The sequence below is a fragment of the Salvelinus namaycush genome, chromosome 3 (assembly GCF_016432855.1).
Source record: "Salvelinus namaycush isolate Seneca chromosome 3, SaNama_1.0, whole genome shotgun sequence".
Taxonomy (NCBI): Eukaryota; Metazoa; Chordata; class Actinopteri; order Salmoniformes; family Salmonidae; genus Salvelinus; species Salvelinus namaycush.
Window position 1 is genome coordinate 22707792 of NC_052309.1, and position 18477 is coordinate 22726268.

Here is an 18477-nt window from a genome sequence, read left to right on the forward strand (position 1 = left end):
CCAGTGAGATATACCTGCTGGAGCGCGTGCTACGGGTGGGTGTTGTTATCGTGACCAGTGAGCAGAGATAAGGTGGAGCTTTACCTAGCATAGACTTATAGATGACCTGGAGCCAGTGGGTCTGGCGACGAATATGCAGCGAGGGCCAGCCGACTAGAGCATACAGGTCGCAGTGGTGGGTGGTATAAGGCGCTTTGGTAACAAAACGGATGGCACTGTGATAGCAAATTGGATGTAGTCTGAGTAGAGTATTGGAAGCTATTTTGTGGATGACGTCGCCGAAGTCGAGGATCGGTAGGATAGTCAGTTTTACTAGGGTAAGTTTGGCAGCGTGAGTGAAGGAGGCTTTGTTGCGGAATAGAAAGCCGAAGTCGAGAGAGTATTCAGCCAGATGACTGTGGTAAAAAGCAAACTTAGAAATCGGATGTCCTTGCAGACCCTTAACTCCATCCTGTACAGTGAGGCTTGCTATGAGCACCAGCTGCCTGATAATGTTTTGCTGCTTTTTGGCACATCAGCTGCTTACTCATTTAAGTCAGCTCCCTCAGTTGCTGAACCTGCTATAGAGAGCCTTGACCAAAATGACGATGACCCACTCTTTCTGTGAGCCAGCACAGCCTGTGGAGGGGGGTCTGGAAGAAAAAAACAATTAACCTGAATTAGGGCCAGACTAGTTACCATAATTTTCTCACATTGCTATTGACAGTTTTTTCTATTGTCACTTTTTGGTCCATTTAGATTGTTAATGTAGATTGTATACAAAAAAAATGTAAAAAATGTTATGGTTAAAAATGTTCATGTTTTACTGTGACTTGTTGTAGGCTCCTAAGTGGACCATAAGGTAAAAAACCAAACCAAATTAAGAAAACTAAAAAACATTTTTTTTTATTAAATAAAACATGTATTAATAAACTAAGTAACTCCGCCAGTGTTTCTTTTGGGTCACTTTTGCCGGTCCCAAGCCTGGATAAAGGAGGAGGGTTGGAATTGTGACATAAAAAAAAACAAGAATCGACAGAAGAAAGTTAATTTGTAGTTCTAAACATATTTAGGGTGTTTTTTACTCACTTTTTGTCTCTCCCACGACGTTATTCCTCTCTCCTACAGCGTCCATCAAAATTACATGCACATGGCCAATTATGCAAATTAGGTGATGACGTCATTTAGCGACTTTTAGGACAGCCAATAGCTACTTTCCTTACTGAGAAGTTGGCAATACTGGACTGAATGGAAGCGGATAATTATTCGGTTTTTTACTCCGCTGTTCTCGGCTGGTCTCTGGAAGGAATTATCAGTCCTCACTCTCCGAGACCAGTTTTATGCGAGACCGGTCTCGAGTATTACAACACTGGTGTTTGTTTATACTGTATATATACATCATTGTGCTTGACGCTCTAGTTATTATGTTGCAGTATTTTGGACTTTGAAAATATAACATTTGATACTTTTCGACCGAGAAGGACTATGGGAAATCAAGTCAATAGTAACAAGCGAGCTCATTCTGGTGCATACACGCACCAATGCCAACAAACTACAATCCCCAGAAGACCTTGTATCGTTGACTTTGGCAAGGTTTCTGTGGACGTGGGAAAGGGTCTGCTCAGCGCTCACACAAACAAATGTCCATGGGTATAGGTTGCAATCGAAATGAACAGCTTGACATGCACATTTGATTCAACATATATATTTGAATTAAAATATGTGGCTTAAACCTGAAGAGATATTGCTGAAAAATGCATTCAAGTTATGGGTGACAGAGAAAGGCAACGAATATTTCGTATTACAAAGGAGGCGAGGATATGGAGAAGGAGGAGGCGGTTTGACAGGTATGTGTTCTGTTCTTTGCTGGGCTGGTAAAACCCAGTGCCATTCTAGCAAAGTGTGCATGCCATCGGACAATAGTTCATATTTCCGGTCTATTTTCTAACGTCCCCCTTCAGATTCTGTCATGTAATCATAGGGGTTGGAGGCAGACAGTTCTCCAGATCCTCGTGTCAAATGGACAGGCTGGACCCCAAACGTTAGTTTAGATTGCAATAGGAATTGCAATTTAACAGTTTACAGCTGGGATATTAAACCGGGGGTCCGCAGCGCCCAATGGGTCTGCGTAGGTACTGCAGGGGTTAGCCAAAATGTTAGATTTTTTTGTGTGGAATTCCCCCCCCCCCCCCCAATGTTTTTGTAAATATTGCTAGCAACAACAGAATAAACACATTTTGAATGACATACCTACTGTAGATCTTCTTTCTTTATTTTTCCACTCCTAATATTGACCAAATGACACTAATTGGTGCCATTTACACTCACTGGAGTATCTGACATAGGCTACCAGTGCGAATAGGCTACAAGTGCCGCAAAGTGCTGCTGGTAAGCTTTCTTAAACAGCTGCTCTTAGCGAAAATGTGTTTAGAGTTGCCTTTCTAGCTAATAGGCAATGTTAGAGTTTACACGTCCTATTCCAAACTATCCACCAAATCTATTCATTTTAATATGTTGATTACTTCTCCTTGCCATTATCATTCACCTGCTAACGTATGATGGGGGTCGCTGGTTTTCCTGGGAGGATGTCCCTAGGCAAGAAAAGGTTGTAGACCCCTGTTTACTATTTACTTTGTTACCACTGACTAAGCCATCAACAAAATTGCCTCTGTTTAGGCTGCAAACCACTGTCACAACACTCGATGATGCTGTCAGAGATGTCTGTTGTTTTGGTACACACACACACACACACACACACACACACAAAATGACACAGTAGTGTCATATTGAGTTACTGACATTTGCTTTAGCTTTATAGGTGGAGCAATATGTTATACTGGGCACACAGCACTTCTGTATGATAATGTACCCAAGCATGATGCCCTAGAGAGGCAGAAGAGCCAGGTCAGTGCTCATCCATTCCACAGTCCCTGTCTGGTCTACTGATTCCTAGCTTTTGAAATGGGATGATCCTATTCTACATCATGAAAATAGTGTTTGTTGATCTTTGAGATCAATGCTGCCCTATTTTATAACACATTGATCCTCCTTAAACATGCAAGTCAGCAGTCCGTGAACACGTTTACATGTGCACAGTGTTCCGGATAGTAGCTCATATCCCGCTTAGTTTTATCTTATTCGGGATAAGCGGTTTACATGCACCTTTGATATCCCGCTCACGACTATCCCTGTATCCATGAATAAACAGAATATTCCTCATTTTACTTCATATGGGTTAAATGGAATAGTAACTGAAATATGGACACCGATTGTAGGCCTATAACCTCTCACATGTAGCATAAAATAATATTTCATTTCTTACAGTAAAATTCTACAACAAATGTAGATTTTTTTATTGGGAACAGGAGGTGAGAAATATATATATTTTTCTTTCAACATCTCTTGAGAAAATGCGAATGCGCATGTAATGTGTTATCTTTGACACTGTTATGCAAGCAGACAGTATTTCAACCACATGAAATATGTGCCCAAGATGAACTGAAGTCTTTTCATTTCCTTAACCGGTTAAAACCAATATTTTGCACAGGACCAATCTTTCCACTATTTCGGAGTTAATGCGTTTTCTCCCTGGACCCTAAACAAAACAGACAACTTTACTGGTGTTAGATAACTAATGCATTCATTCTATCGATGGAAGACATTATTCTGGTGAGCACTGCTTTATTTCCTCTTTTAAGGCAAAATGTTATGACAGAAGAGAAGCTACATGTATCTAACTATAGTTGATAATATTAATATGGCCTACCAAATGTCGGAAATTCTAAGCAGAAACGGTTCAGTACGGAGGAGCCTACCAGCAAAATAAATTATGTAATTAATGGTTTGAACTGCACAGGTAGCCTACTTTTTGAAGTGATTTGTTTAACAATCAGATAAAAACATCACACAACACCCTTGATATGTGAAACTGAGCCTGCGTAAACTGCGAAACGAAAAACAACATCAAACAGGATAAGATGTTTACATGCCACAGTATCCCGTCTAAGATCAGTATATCCCAGGCATGTTATCCAGGTTTCTCAGAACCGGGATTCAAGCCTTTTCGGGTTATTGTAAACAGGATATGATGTTTATACCCGTCAACTCAAAACAGAATACTTGAGTATCCCGAATAATAGTGGGATATTGGTGTGCATGTAAACGTGGTAAAAAAAAATCAATTACACCAAGAGTGAGTAGGCAGGCTAACTTGTTTGCTCTAATGCAATCAGTGAATGTCAGCTGTCCGTTTCCCAATAATAGTAGGTTTTCTTGCACATGGTCACACACAACCTCTGACAAGCCAATTATCAGCTGTTGATCACAGTAATCCACTTGACTGAAACAGCATAGCTAACTTTCCCATTTGCCACATCTCTAAAACAAAAAATGGCAATCTGGTGGCCTTCTAGTCTATTGAAGCTGATGGTGCCAGTGACTGTAGTCTACCGATAGTAATGGTAGATGTCTCCGTAAAAAAGAGGGACACTGAGAACATCTAGCTCTGTCCCTCAGAACATCAGAGCTATAATTACAGGTAATTAATGGGTTTGATGAAGTAGAACACAATAGCTTTCTCTTCTGACTGGGATAATGATGGTGGAGGCCCCCCAGTGTCTGCTCTCCTCCTGTTCAACGTCTCCCCTGAAGCCCCCTCCAACGCAAGGACCTTTTTATCCTGAAGTATCCAGATGTAAATCTCAAATGGCCACAGGGCAGAGGACAGGCTATTATTTAGGGATACCTGCTCGCTTAATTGGGCCCTTGCAGATGCACAGGTTTGTTACGTAGAAATTCGGCCAAACTTTTATAATGGATGATTTACAGGGGAAATTAACTCTGTGTCATCAGTTCATAGATGTGGTCTAGTCCACCACCCGGCTCTTGGTAGCAATTAACCTGGGGGAGAGGTTAAGGCCACTGTACAGCTGTGTCATGATCCACCAGCCCAGCAACGATAGATGCTGCTGATGCAGTCGGGCCGGGATAGCAGTAAAGGCCTAACTACGGTTCTAGATAGGTAACACAACACTGTTGGTTTGAACACTTGAATGTGATAATAATCAGCACAATATTCGTTGAGTTTTCCACTATTCTATGTTACATGATTGATAACCCAGGTGGGAGGGCTGTTTTGTTTGCTAGATGCTGTACAACCATTAGGCATGAAATTGCCTCATGATTTTAAAATGTCTTATCATGCATGTCTAATGTCTGACTGTTAATGGGAAGTATGATTGCTACTTACTTTTTTTGACAGGTCTTCTGGTTGGAACTCTTGATATGATGCTGGATTCCACGTCTAAGGTCGCTCCATTTCGCATTCTACACCAGACACCGGACTCTCAGATCTACTGGTCAATAGCATGTGGTGAGAGTTTTTGCTCTACATTTTCTCAACTATCCCCATTGTCAGAATAGCCACAAGTAAACATTAAAGGCTGCAGTCATGTAATAACTACAATCATGTAATAACCTTTTAGGATTGTATTTTAGTCAACACTCATTTCACATTTTGTGACAATAGATGGCTTAGTCATGCATACGTAGTGTAAACAGTTTCCTTTCCATTTTGACTGAGTTTTCCCTGTGATTAGGTGGCACCAAGGAGGAGATCAACCAACACTGGGAGTGGCTGGAGAAGAACATCATGAGAATCTTGTCTGTGTTTGACTCCAGCGATGACATCACCAGCTTTGTGCAGGGCAAGATCAGAGTAAGTAATCGCTACAGATAATTAAACACACAGTTTACACAGACACTACTATTGTTGATCTCTGCCACTCTCACAGGGAGATGGAGGCCTCCTACAGACTTAATGATTTATTAATATAGTGAAGCCTACTGATGCAGCAAATACTTACTCTTTGAAAATAGTTGGTGGTGATTATGGTCTTTCACTGATTACTGTTTCTGATATGAAAACCTTTGACTGTTTATTGAAAGCTAAGAAAAGGATAGTAGGTTTGTAATAAAAATGTGAATTTAAGAAACGATATGATGCTAATTTATATGCCTTGACATAAATGTTACAGAATGGAGATGGCATGCTGACGTGTTTAGACTGCTAATTATATTTGTTTCCTTCAGTGACCATGAGAGAGATGTTGTCCTCCTCTTCACTCTATAAAGGGGCTGATTGCTGAGGAAGGAAAGGTGTCAGGCGTGCAGGAGGACGACCCTGAGAAGTTCCGTGAAGCACTGTTGAGGTTTGAGAAATGGTTTGACCTCCCTCAGAAGGAGAAGCTGGTCACCTACTACTCCTGTAGCTACTGGAGGGGCCGCGTGCCCTGCCAGGGCTGGCTCTACCTCAGCACCAACTTCCTGTCCTTCTACTCATATCTGCTGGGCTCCGAGGGTGAGACGAGACAGAAACCTGAACAAGCCCTCACTGTTGACTAACAGTCACTTAAATGCAGGAACTGTCAGGCTTCATCCATTTACTTGTATTTGGATACAGTATTATCATTCCATGTCATGACAGAATGGCAGCGAGTTACTCATTAAAGATAATCTGTTTCCTCTTCAGTGAAGCTGGTAGTCCCGTGGAATGAGATCTGGAGGCTGGAGAAAACGTCCAATGTCATTCTGACAGAGAGCATTCTTGTGTTGGCCAATGGGGAGGACCACTACTTCTCGATGTTCCTGCACCTCAGTGAGACCTTCCTGATCATGGAGCAGCTTGCTGACTACTCCATCAAACGCCTATTTGATAAGGAGACCTTCCAGGAAGAGCCCTCCCTCTCAGACCCACTACAGATCACCAAGAGGTATACTGCCTGTCACTGTTCTTTTTTTACTCATATTGGACAAGTTATTTCAGGACACCATAGTGAATGGAGATGATATTGATTATTTTGTTTACTACCTCCATGCTCTCAACCTGTCCTCCTTTTTTCACTACTTTTCTTTTTTGCTCTCCTTCAGAGGCTTGGAAACTAATGCTAGGAATGAGCAATTCCGGGCCTTCTTCAGGCTGCCTAAGGAGGAGAACCTGCTGGAGGTTTATGAGAGCTTCCTATGGGTTCCATTCAGCCACTTCAACACGCTTGGGAAGATATGTCTGTCTGAGAGCTACCTGTGTTTCGCTAGCCAGGATGGCAGCCAGTGCCATGTCATCATCCCCATGAGAGAGGCAAGACACAGCGCACTACCTTGACACTAAACTAATTTAATAACCTCTGTGGTTCAGTGGTTTTGCCCAATGTTGTTGACCCAAACACCTATCATTGCAGGTGATTGGTGTGGAGAAGCCGGACCGTAGCAGCAGGGCTTTGACTGTGTGTGTGCGGGGTAAGAGGGCTCTGAGGTTCTCTGAAGTTCGGGACTTTGAGCGTCTCGGCAATGCAATCCGCAGGAGGTGTGGGATGACTGCCAGTCCTCAACACTCTGCATCAACTGAGGTGACTAAATTCCTGTTTTGAACCTTCTTACTGCTAGGTCTCTGCCCCAAGGGCACAATTCCAGTCCGTCTGCAACCCTCCAAATGTGTCTAAGGGGGCTTTCACATCAAATTGGTTAAAGCGTTTTTTCCTCACTCTGGCGCATTTACCCCCTTGGTTCGGTTCATTTGAACTGGTGTGAACACTCTAACTGCACTCGGGAGCGCACCAAACAATGCACCGTGCTTCTCTCAAAAAGGGTGATCTCGGTCCATTTCCATTCCTCCGTGGTGTGTTTCACTGCAGGTGTGAACGCAATTTGGACCAAGCACAGGAAAAGAAGCAGAGATGCGCAGTATTATTGGTTGTTTGACAATGAGCATTTGATAAAATGCACGCATTATCAGAACTTGGTTTCTCTGAAACTTTTTGTGAGTAGCAGCACATTTATGAGCACATCCTATGCAGATTAGGTTAGACCGGGGCTATACAGGGGATATAGGCTACTGAATATATTCACTGCACGTCGTAGTTAGGGCAACTATTGCACTATTTTCCTCCCAAATGTTGTTGGAAGACCAAAGCTAAAGTATTATAACGACTGGCTGGGACACACAAGTGATGTTCCATGATGATCATAGATGGATTTAACATGAGCATTTTTGCCCAATAAACAAAATACTTGCATGAACATGTTAGTTCGTTTGACATTTGGCAGTGTGTAACCAACTGGACCAAATGAAAAATATCTGCCAGGCTATAATTGCTGCCATTGAAAACAAACTGTGTGTTCACTGTGCCTTGCAGGGCATCAGAGGGGAGTGCCAAAACCTCATCAATCACTTTGAGGACAACCCAGAGGAGGTGGCTATGATGGTGGGACAGAAGGAGAGCAGCAAGGCCGTTAGCAATGAGGCACTCATGACTCTGTTCCACCCCCAGGATGCTGAAAACCTGGATCCCAAAATGGTGGGATTTTACTCTAAAATATGACCTTCTCTCCTAATATGAAGGTTTCTCTAGGAATGTTGTTTTTTCCACCAAGTGTGAGAATGTGCTCTCCTTGTACTGTCTAGGTGTCTCAGCCTTGACAGCTCATTTCTTATTCCGCTGTTTAATCTCTGTGCCTGACAGCTAAAGGAGAAGATGAAGGAGCAGTCATGGAACATCCACTTCTTAGAGTATGGCCGTGGCACCAGTATGTTCTGTACCAAGAAGACACGAGACCTGATTGTGCGTGGCGTCCCTGAGGCCTTAAGAGGAGAGCTCTGGATGCTCTTCTCAGGTTCTGTTTGATATGGCTCTTTCACTGTTATTTGGCTCATATGTCTCCTTCACTGATGTGTAAAAGTGTGGTGTCTTTAATGTTTTGCAATATGTGTTTTATTTAAATATGGTGTGGTGTTTTGCCTTGGTACCATAGGTGCAGTCAATGACATGGCCGTTAACCCTGGGTATTACAGTGAGATAGTGGATCAGTCTCTGGGGACCAGCACCCTTGCCACTGATGAGATAGAGAGAGACCTGCACCGCTCCCTACCAGAGCACCCTGCCTTCCAGAGCGACACAGGCATCTCTGCCCTGCGCAGAGTCCTCACTGCATATGCCTACAGGAACCCCAAAATCGGCTATTGCCAGGTGCTAAGCTAGAAACCCCTACAACACTTCCCTGCGTTCTTTCTTTCATAAAGCTCATAGGCATCTTTACATCTATCCTCCTTTTCTCTTGTGAAGGCCATGAACATCCTGACGTCGGTCCTGTTGCTCTATGCTAAAGAGGAGGAGGCTTTCTGGCTGCTAGTGGCCGTCTGTGAGAGGATGCTGCCTGACTACTTTAACCGCAGGATCATTGGTGAGAGACGCAGCTGAATAACAATATCATTTTCAGTGTTGCATCACATTAAATATATGCACGGTATGTGTGTTTGATACTGAATACCTGGCTTACACTTTCTCCCATAACTGCTATAAATCCTGTTTACAAATATCTTGTATTTCCTCAGGTGCCCTGGTGGACCAGGCGGTGTTTGAGGAGCTGATCCGAATGCACCTCACCCAGCTGACGGAGCACATGACAGACCTGACCTTCTTCTCCTCTGTGTCCCTGTCCTGGTTCCTCACCCTGTTTATCAGCGTTCTGCCCATAGAGAGTGCTGTCAACGTGGTCGACTGCTTCTTCTACGACGGCATCAAAGCCATCCTGCAGCTGGGCCTGGCTGTGCTCGACTACAACATGGAGGGCCTGATCAGCTCCAGTGACGACGCTGAGGCAGTCACCATCCTCAGCAAGTGAGTGTCAACACAGAGAGGGCGAGATCTGAAGGTCAACTGAATTGGTTATTTCAAAGTACTGTATTAGGTTTATGATGGATTGTGAAGTAACAATCTCCAAAACAGTGAGTTAATTCTACAGGAATGCCCATCTTGTTCATGTTACATTACTGCTGCTCTGTTTTCCCTGGCAGGTTTTTCGATAATGTGACCAATAAGGACAGTCCTCTACCACAAACAGTGCAGCAAAACTCAGTGGGGAACAATGACAAAGCATCATCCCTCTCCAAGGTGGACATCAGTGATCTCATCAAAGAAGCCTATGAGGTACTGTAACGGTCAGAGTTGCTAGGACTGACCCCATGTCTCAATGTCAGGCTTGTCATTTGGCCTTTTTAATTTGCTTATAGAAATATGGAGACATGAAATCAGAGGAAGTAGAGCGCATGCGGAAAAGAAACAAACTGTATGTAATCCAAACATTAGAGGATACGACTAAACAAAATGTGGTGAGTGGCACATCCCCAAACTTATATTGCAACCTTTTGGCATTGTTTACGACAATATGATGTAGGATTAATTGAGATTTACTTTTTCCTCAGCTACGGGTAGTGTCACAAGAAGTAAAGTTCAGTGCTTCCCAGCTTGATAACCTTTATGCATTGTTCAAGGTATGACAATCACTCTTTTCAAATAATAATATACTACTGCATACTGTAGACTACATGCATTAATATTCCTTCTCATAGACACAGAGTTGACACGACTGGCATGAAAAATGGAAATGTGTTGAAAATAGACAGATTTAACCGCTGGAAATTGAGTACTTCAATGTGTTTCCAGAGGCAACATTTCCTCAGCTGCTACTGGACGATGAACAGCCCAGTGCTGCTGCACCACGACCCCAGCCTGGCCTATCTGGAGCAGTACCAGCTGGGCTTCCATCAGTTCAGGCTGCTCTTCTCCCTCCTGGAGCCCTGGTCCCTCTGCAGCGGCAACAATGCCCTCTTCCTCTGGGCCTTCCGCCTGCTGGATGAGAACCAGGATGGCCTTGTCAACTTCAAAGAGTTCTGCTGTGCCCTGGGTAAGGCTAGACCAGTGCTCTGATGCATTGCTACAGGTCTATGATCGCTGTGCCCACCCTCCATTTTCACCATTATCTGTGGGAACGGTATGTCACATCTAATCCTGCATCAACATCTTGCAACCTTTCATGCAAATGTTGTTCTTTCTGCAGACATTTTGTACAGTGGCACTTTCACCAACAAACTGAAATTCCTGTTCAAGCTTCATCAGCCACCAGGTAAGTAAGATCACCAGAAACTGCATAAGCACCTGCTCTCTCACTTGTCATTCTACGTCCATGATACTTTTGATCTGTATTCCTTCTGCTTGATACATAATTTAGAATAAAAAACGAATCTCCCAATTCGCCACGTCGCAGTTGTAAATGAGAACTTGTTCTCAACTAGCCTACCTGGTTAAATAAAGATGAACTAAAAAATAAAGGGTTGCAAAGGGTCGGAAACTTTCCGGTAAATTTCCGGAATTTTTCCATGGGAAGTTAAGTCCTGGAATTTTACTTAAATTCATCAAAAAAGTTACCTTAAAACAGTGAACCTTTTTTGTGGGATACACATAAGGCAATTCTAGGTCTTGTGGCATATTTTGGTTAAACTATCCCCAATTCAATGGAATTGCAACCCTCTGCATGCACAGTGCACTCTTCCATCACATGTATAGCTGATTCTCAAGATCTTGCACACTAGTGAGATGCTATTGAGCCCAAACTACTACACTGTCAGCCACGGACTACATGCTTTCTGGTAAGTTTTTGATTACAATACTGGGTGGGGTGAATAGATTTTATATGACATACATGATTTTTTTGTTAACTAGTAAATAGTAGCCTACAGCAAAGTGTGTTTAAATCATTTCTAACTTGTTAACAATTTCTGCTAGTTAGTTTTTGCTACCATGTGGGTTTTAGCTTGCTTGAGCCTGCTAACTGAGGAGTGTTAATTTACCTGTTTCCATACATGTTTCATTTTAAAACATTTATCTTACAAAGGAGTTGTTTAATCTAACTACTTAACTATTTATCTGTACATGGAATTGTATTTGGGGTTTTTTGACAATTGTTTTCTAATCTTTACAGGAAAATGCCACGGCACTATCTGATGTGTGGAGACATTTCACTGCAGCGAATGTAGAAGGAAAAGCTGTGTACATTTGCAAATACTGTGCCAAATCATATGTGAAGATTGCAACAAAGATGCAGAATCAACTGGCCAAGCGCATAAAGTTCCCTCAGCGCTCACAACAAGCAACCTCTGACAAAAGTCCCTCTACTTCTATTCGAGGTGAAAATGATGAATCAGACACCTTATCGATAGCAATAGCTCATGGTTCTCCTTGAATCAGAAGTTTTTTTGACTCAATGGATGAACGTAGTCAGAGAAATGCTGGTGTATGTCTTTCTCGAGCTGTGTATGCAACTGGTTCACCTCTGATGCTCACGGATGATGTGTTTTGGAAGAGATTTCTGAATGTTCTTTGCCCAGCATACATCCCTCCAACCAGACATGCTTTATCTACTCATTTGCTGGATGCAGAGTTCAACAGAGTTCAAGTGAAGGTCAAGCAAATCATAGAGAAAGCAGACTGTATTGCAATCATCTCTGATGGGTGGTCGAATTTTCGTGGGCAAGGAATAATTAACTACATCATCTCCACCCCTCAACCAGTATTCTACAAGAGCACAGACACAAGGGACAACAGACACACCGGTCTCTACGTTGCAGATGAGCTGACGGCAGTCATCAATGACCTTGGACCCCAGAAGGTATTTGCACTGGTGACAGACAATGCTGCGAACATGAAGGCTGCTTGGTCTAATGTGGAGGAGTCCTACCCTCACATCACACCCATTGGCTGTGCTGCTCATGCATTGAATCTGCTCCTCAAGGACATCATGGCACTGAAAACAATGGATACACTCTACAAGAGGGCCAAGGAAATGGTTAGGTATGTGAAGGGTCATCAAGTTATAGCCGCAATCTACCTCACCAAGCAAAGTGAGAAGAATAAGAGCACCACATTGAAGCTGCCCAGCAACACCCGTTGGGGTGGTGTTGTCATCATGTTTGACAGTCTCCTGGAGGGGAAGGAGTCTCTCCAATAAATGGCCATATCACAGTCTGCTGATATGGACAGCCCCATCAAGAGGGTCCACCTGGATGATGTATTTCGGGAAAGAGTGGTAAGCAGCCTGAAACTCCCGAAACCTATAGCAGTAGCCATTGCACGGATTGAGGGAGACAATGCCATCCTGTCTGATGTTCAGACTCTGCTTGCAGAGAATAAATCTTTACTGCCCTGCCCACTTCACTGTTGCTCCAAGCAGAGGAAACTGTAGTTCTGAAATACATCAAAAAGCGTGAAGACTTCTGCCTGAAGCCCATACACGCCGCAGCGTACATGTTGGACCCTAAGTATGCTGGCAAGAGCATCCTGTCTGGTGCAGAGATCAACAAGGCCTATGGGGCTATTTGAGCCTGACAACGAGCCATCCTCATCAAGGTTGGAAAGTGACAGTGAAGATAAGGCTTCAGTCTGGTGTTCAAGAGGTGGATATTGAGGAGGTCCAGGGCAGAAGAAATGGAAGCCTGAGAGGAAGACAATCAAAGCTTTAGTTTCTAGACTATCATTTTACAGATGTATGTTTAAAAAAAAATTGGGAGATGCAAGGGATTATTGGGGATCATTCAATATTCCCTTCTGCTGTTCAGTGAAATCATCCCATGTGAAGAGTCAACAAATTTAATTAAAGTTCAATTCATAACATTTTTTTTTTCTTCCCTATTGTAAGGATTTAATAATTTGCAATTATGTCTACTTATGATAAGGTTGAAAGTTTTTATGTTTGTCTCCATATGATATGGTAAATATATCCAATGCAAAAATGATTTAAAAAAAAAAATGGTATTAATATTCATTTGCATATATTTCCGTTAATTCCCATATATTTCCGTTAATTCCCACGGAGAGTTTCCACCTCTGAATATTCCCCAAAATGTGCAACCCTACTCCTAGTACAGTTTTGCTGTAGACTATGCCCTTCTAATTTCAACTGTACTGTATATTTCGTGCTACTCTTCTACTCACCAACTAATTTCTTTGTTAACTGTTCCTTACATCTGTCCCGACAGTAATGTTGCATGCTCTCACAGACAATGTCTTCTTCTAGCTTTCACAGGGAGTCCTTTCCACTCAAAGGGCCAAAGACTTCCTCACTTTATTCCAATGACTGACGACCTATCCCACTTGAGTCAATTGACTGGTCAGCTTGCTTTGCTCTTTTCTTTCTCTGCTATAACCATTTCACTATTGGCTTCTCTGTGCTTTTCTCTTTGGTAAATGCTCATCTGTCTATTTGTCTTTAACAATTTCTTAAGTTGGTCTCTTTTGTCATGTACAATTTGTTTTACTACGATCTAGATATGTGTTCTTGTAGACAAGGTTTATATATGATATAAGTTCTAACTGGTTATGGTTTAGAATAGCAGAATGTACTTTACAGTTACTGTATGACTTATATGAATGTACTTTACACTATGTAGTATCTGATCTCCCAGAAGATGGCGTGATCAGGAAAAGCCCTGAAAGAGGTAATTTATTTGGCCTGTCTCTTTTTCTCTTTTACCAAGCTCTTCACAATATTGCTCATTTAAACAGATGATCGTTGTACACATGACCCATTTGTGTCTGAAAACTGCACTTTCCACAGGCAAAGGGAAAGTGGATCTGCAGGCCTACCTGAAACAATGGCAAGATGAGATACTAAAGAAAGAGGAGAGCATCAAGGATTTACCCAGAATTAATCAGGTAAATACACCCATATCTAGGTTAACATTTAGTCAATCACGTGAATATGCAATGCAGATGTCTTTCCAACAGATCAACTTTGAACAATTTAATCCACATGTTATGTCATTACTTTATGCAAAAAGAAACACAATGACAAAATCTTAAATTGTATTCATCCCTTTTTTTATGTTGTCAGGCTCAGTTCATCCAGTTCTCCAAAACGCTCTATAATCTGTTCCATGGTGACCCAGAAGAGGAGTCTCTGTACCGTGCTGTGGCTCGAGTCACCAGTCTTCTGCTGAGGATGGAAGAAGTAGGGCGCAGGCTCCAGGAGCCCACTAGCCCCACCCAGGCTGCCCCAGAGGGGGCTCTACTCGACAGGGAAGCCTGCAGCACCCCTGAGAGAAGCTCAGACACCCCTAGCGCTACCATCACCCTGGAGGCAGGCTCCATCCCACAGGAGGTGGAGTGGTCATTCGCCTTTGAGCAGATCTTGGCATCGCTGCTCAACGAGCCTGTCCTTGTGTGCTTCTTTGAGAGGCCTTTGGACATTCAGGCCCGACTGGACCATGCCAAGGGTGCTCAGTTGAAAGCAAAGACAAACAAGTGAACTGAAGGATACACTGTGGTTCTGAACTTCTCAAAGCCAATAAGTCTCTATGTTCACTATTCTCTACTGTTCTTTCTCGGCCTGGGTAGGTAACAGGAGTGGATTCTAAGCCAACCCTGTTCACTGTAACCAAACGCAAGGAATACACTCGTAGAGAATACATTCACACCTTTTAACGCCTATAGATTCCAGTTGTATCTTGTAGATTCATTGTTTTATTCCTGTCATCTGCACACCAGAAAACCTGCTCAAGCATCTTGCTTCTATGTGCCAAAGTTTTTTCTCATGCAGCCTTAAATCGCTTAGCTAATTTTTAGAAACACCAGGCTTTCAAATTGGGGTGAGCGTGATCAGTTGACCTGTGTGGAATATGTAGGGAGCAGCAACACACTCCAGGGTAATCACTTGAAGTCAACAATGGAAGTCAATCATTGCATGAAACCAGCACATGTAGATGGGATAGATAATTGTATATGAGATCTTTACTGTTGCTCATCCATAATTATGCAATGAATGAAACCTAGAATGGAGAGATGAGAGACACCACTATGTTATTGTATTTCTGGGTTTACTTTGTAATGACGGGATATGGCCAATTTATTTCTGGTCATTTTGTGGAGAGGGGCTTTTGAAAACGATGGGACCAATACTTGCTAAAGGCCCAAGGCTGATATTCGGAATTCTACATTTCAGTTTTTTTTACAACCTATATTATGCTTTTGACTTCAAATTCCATTTGTTTTGTTGAAGTATCATGAGTGAGGGAAGAAGAGCATGTTGTCATTGCCATTTCAAATCATTTTCAGGACACAAACTAAAAACAAATTGAATAGTTGCAGTTGAGGCAACCACTGTTGTCAAATGAGGATGTTGTGCAATAATTTTTTATTTAACTACTGTCTGAGTCTTTAAGGGAAATTAAGTAATGTATATATCATTTGATATACAGAGGAGTGGACAATAAACATGTCTTATGATTGTTTTCCTTTGATTGATGTTGTATAGTTTAATTGATTTCCAAAGGGATTACTAAATATTTTTCAGAGTAAATGTTATATTCATATTTTTTTAATCATGTCTTGTAAAAGGAAATTCTTGTTTGATTATATTTGAGACTGAAGATAAAATGATTTGATAGGTGTAACTGGTAGTGTGGCCTGTTTCACATTCCTTTGTATATTGTTTTCCTTTTTTGAAGTCCTTTAAAGCATGAAATTGTGCATGGGCATGGATACCTTATGATGATAACTAATCATTCCAAATGCAACACAGTTGGTTCTGAATGACTTACTTTATTTCTTGGTTTGATGTGGTGGACTGTAAAATGCAGAATTTTAGTCAAATTGTTTATTGAAAAAACCTGCTTCAATGTCCTCTGTATTATGGATATTTATATTTTACATAAGCAGTTATAAATGTTTATTATTTTCAAAATTAGTCTGTCAGGAAAAGGACAGCTGAGCAACTTTTACATGGTTTGTATTTTCTGTATTTGAGCGTTCTTCCTCAGTGCCATCTGCGTGCAAAATCAAACCTTGCTGTTATATTATAGTCTCATAAATAGACCCCTTATCCCAGACCAATAATCACTTGGCTTAGTAAATATTTATAAAATGCTGTTCCTTGTTACAATAGCTGCTAAGATGAATATACGTATTTGTCACTTTAAAGCCTTTACTTGACAGCACAATATTGTAAAATATAGATAGGTAGCTACTCTGCATTTTTTTTTTTAAATCAATATAGTAAAGTTATAAGAGCCCATATTCATTGGAGAACAAGTGTAAGTGTTGGAAATTAGCAGTTTACTCTTTACATTGCATTAGTGGTGACTTGAGTGGGAAGTTAAATTCACCTGTGAACAAGTTAACTAAATGAAAGTCTATTAAAATATTTGCAGGGCAATTGCCATTTGAAATGCCACAATTCTCAATTTGTCATGATATATTGTTGTGGACTACACTCACATTTAGAAATAAAGAGATTGTGTATAGGCTTTATTAGTTAGGCTCTAGATCTGTAGTCAGATCTTTATCAACTTGATGCAATACATAGGATAATTGCGTATTACCAGTGAAACTATATTTTGTTACCTTTTATTTCACCTTTAAGCTATTTACGCTTTAAGATGACTCTCATAGCACAAATGTATTTGGGCCTACTTATTGTAAATGTAATTGCTTGGTTGCCAATTAATGGTCTTAATTACAATAATCACAGCTAACGTAAATATTATAATTTAAGGCTGTACTGACTGTTTTTGTTGGGGGGGGTTCTGGAGGAAAATGTATCCTTTGGAATGTTATGTAGTTTTTTATCTGCCTGTGCCTACCACAAGTGGCACTTTATGTGAATGTCAAACATCTTGAAATTAAATAAAATGTTACAATGTAATAAAATAATCTTAGACATCAAATGTGTTTATTTGAATGAAAGAGTTGTTTTACAAATAGGCCAAGTTAATGAATGGAACAGCCAGGATGGGTTTGAACCACTTCTTCAGGTCATAATTTGCTATGCTTACGTAGAGAGATACACCTACCGTGTTTCCCTCTTTATTGCGTCTTGCCTATGACGCTCATCCATATATCAATATGTACGTATTCTTATTCCATCCCTTCAGATTTGTGTGTATTAGGTAGTTGGGGAATTGTTAGATTACTTGTTAGATATTACTGCACTGTCGGAACTAGAAGCACAAGCATTTTGCTACACTCGCGTTAACATCTGCAAACCATGTGTATGTGACCAATTATATATTTTTTTGATTTGATTCTAGATACCCGTATTATCCCCTATTCCCATGTCGAGACTGCTGCAAAAAAAATTGACAGGGTGGTTGTCAGCCTCCGCTACCAACACCCATGACATATGCCTACTTAGCCTCCATAAGTCATAGAATATTGAAAGTGCGTGAGAAAAGCTAATAGGTCTACAAAACTCTTCTAAAATCTCACTGACATAAAGATGACCCTAGGTGCAGGACCAAATGACCATAGTCAAATAGGGCCTTTGCTAATCGTGATTGGCTCATTTGTTGTGGCGTAGAGAGCTCACGAGAAAGCTGTAGCTTGTGGATTTCCCTCCATGGTCACTTTCGACACCTGTTGTTGATTTAACATTGGTGGAAAAGAGAAAAGATTGGTTGAAAATAACATTAGTAGTAGCTTTCATGCTTATTTAAAAGGTGTTTACAGATGGTTCCAAGGATCCTGATAGTGGATACACGGGAGCGGGAGTTTACATTCCTGAATTTGATGTGCAGATATGTAGAAGACTAACAGGTGGACTGTCTGTATACTCTGTCTGTATGCTGAACAGTTGGCAATGGTAGTTGCTCTCCAGTGGGTGGAGGACGCTCAACCT

The 18477-nt window shown here is 41.5% G+C and overlaps 1 protein-coding gene across 1 annotated transcript; it reads left to right on the plus strand.

Moving 5' to 3' along the window:
• The first annotated feature begins 1606 nt into the window (after positions 1–1606).
• On the plus strand, positions 1607–17513 carry LOC120045083 (TBC1 domain family member 8B-like). The gene is made up of 20 exons (XM_038989953.1): positions 1607–1826; positions 5240–5350; positions 5577–5695; positions 6112–6337; positions 6509–6749; positions 6907–7114; positions 7215–7382; positions 8169–8330; positions 8496–8646; positions 8785–8999; positions 9096–9213; positions 9365–9650; positions 9827–9959; positions 10043–10141; positions 10235–10303; positions 10476–10716; positions 10870–10935; positions 14255–14302; positions 14422–14519; positions 14698–17513. The coding sequence occupies exons 1-20, from the start codon at positions 1700–1702 to the stop codon at positions 15109–15111; spliced, it is 3300 nt and encodes a 1099-aa protein (XP_038845881.1). The 5' UTR covers positions 1607–1699; the 3' UTR covers positions 15112–17513.
• The last annotated feature ends 964 nt before the right edge of the window (positions 17514–18477 follow it).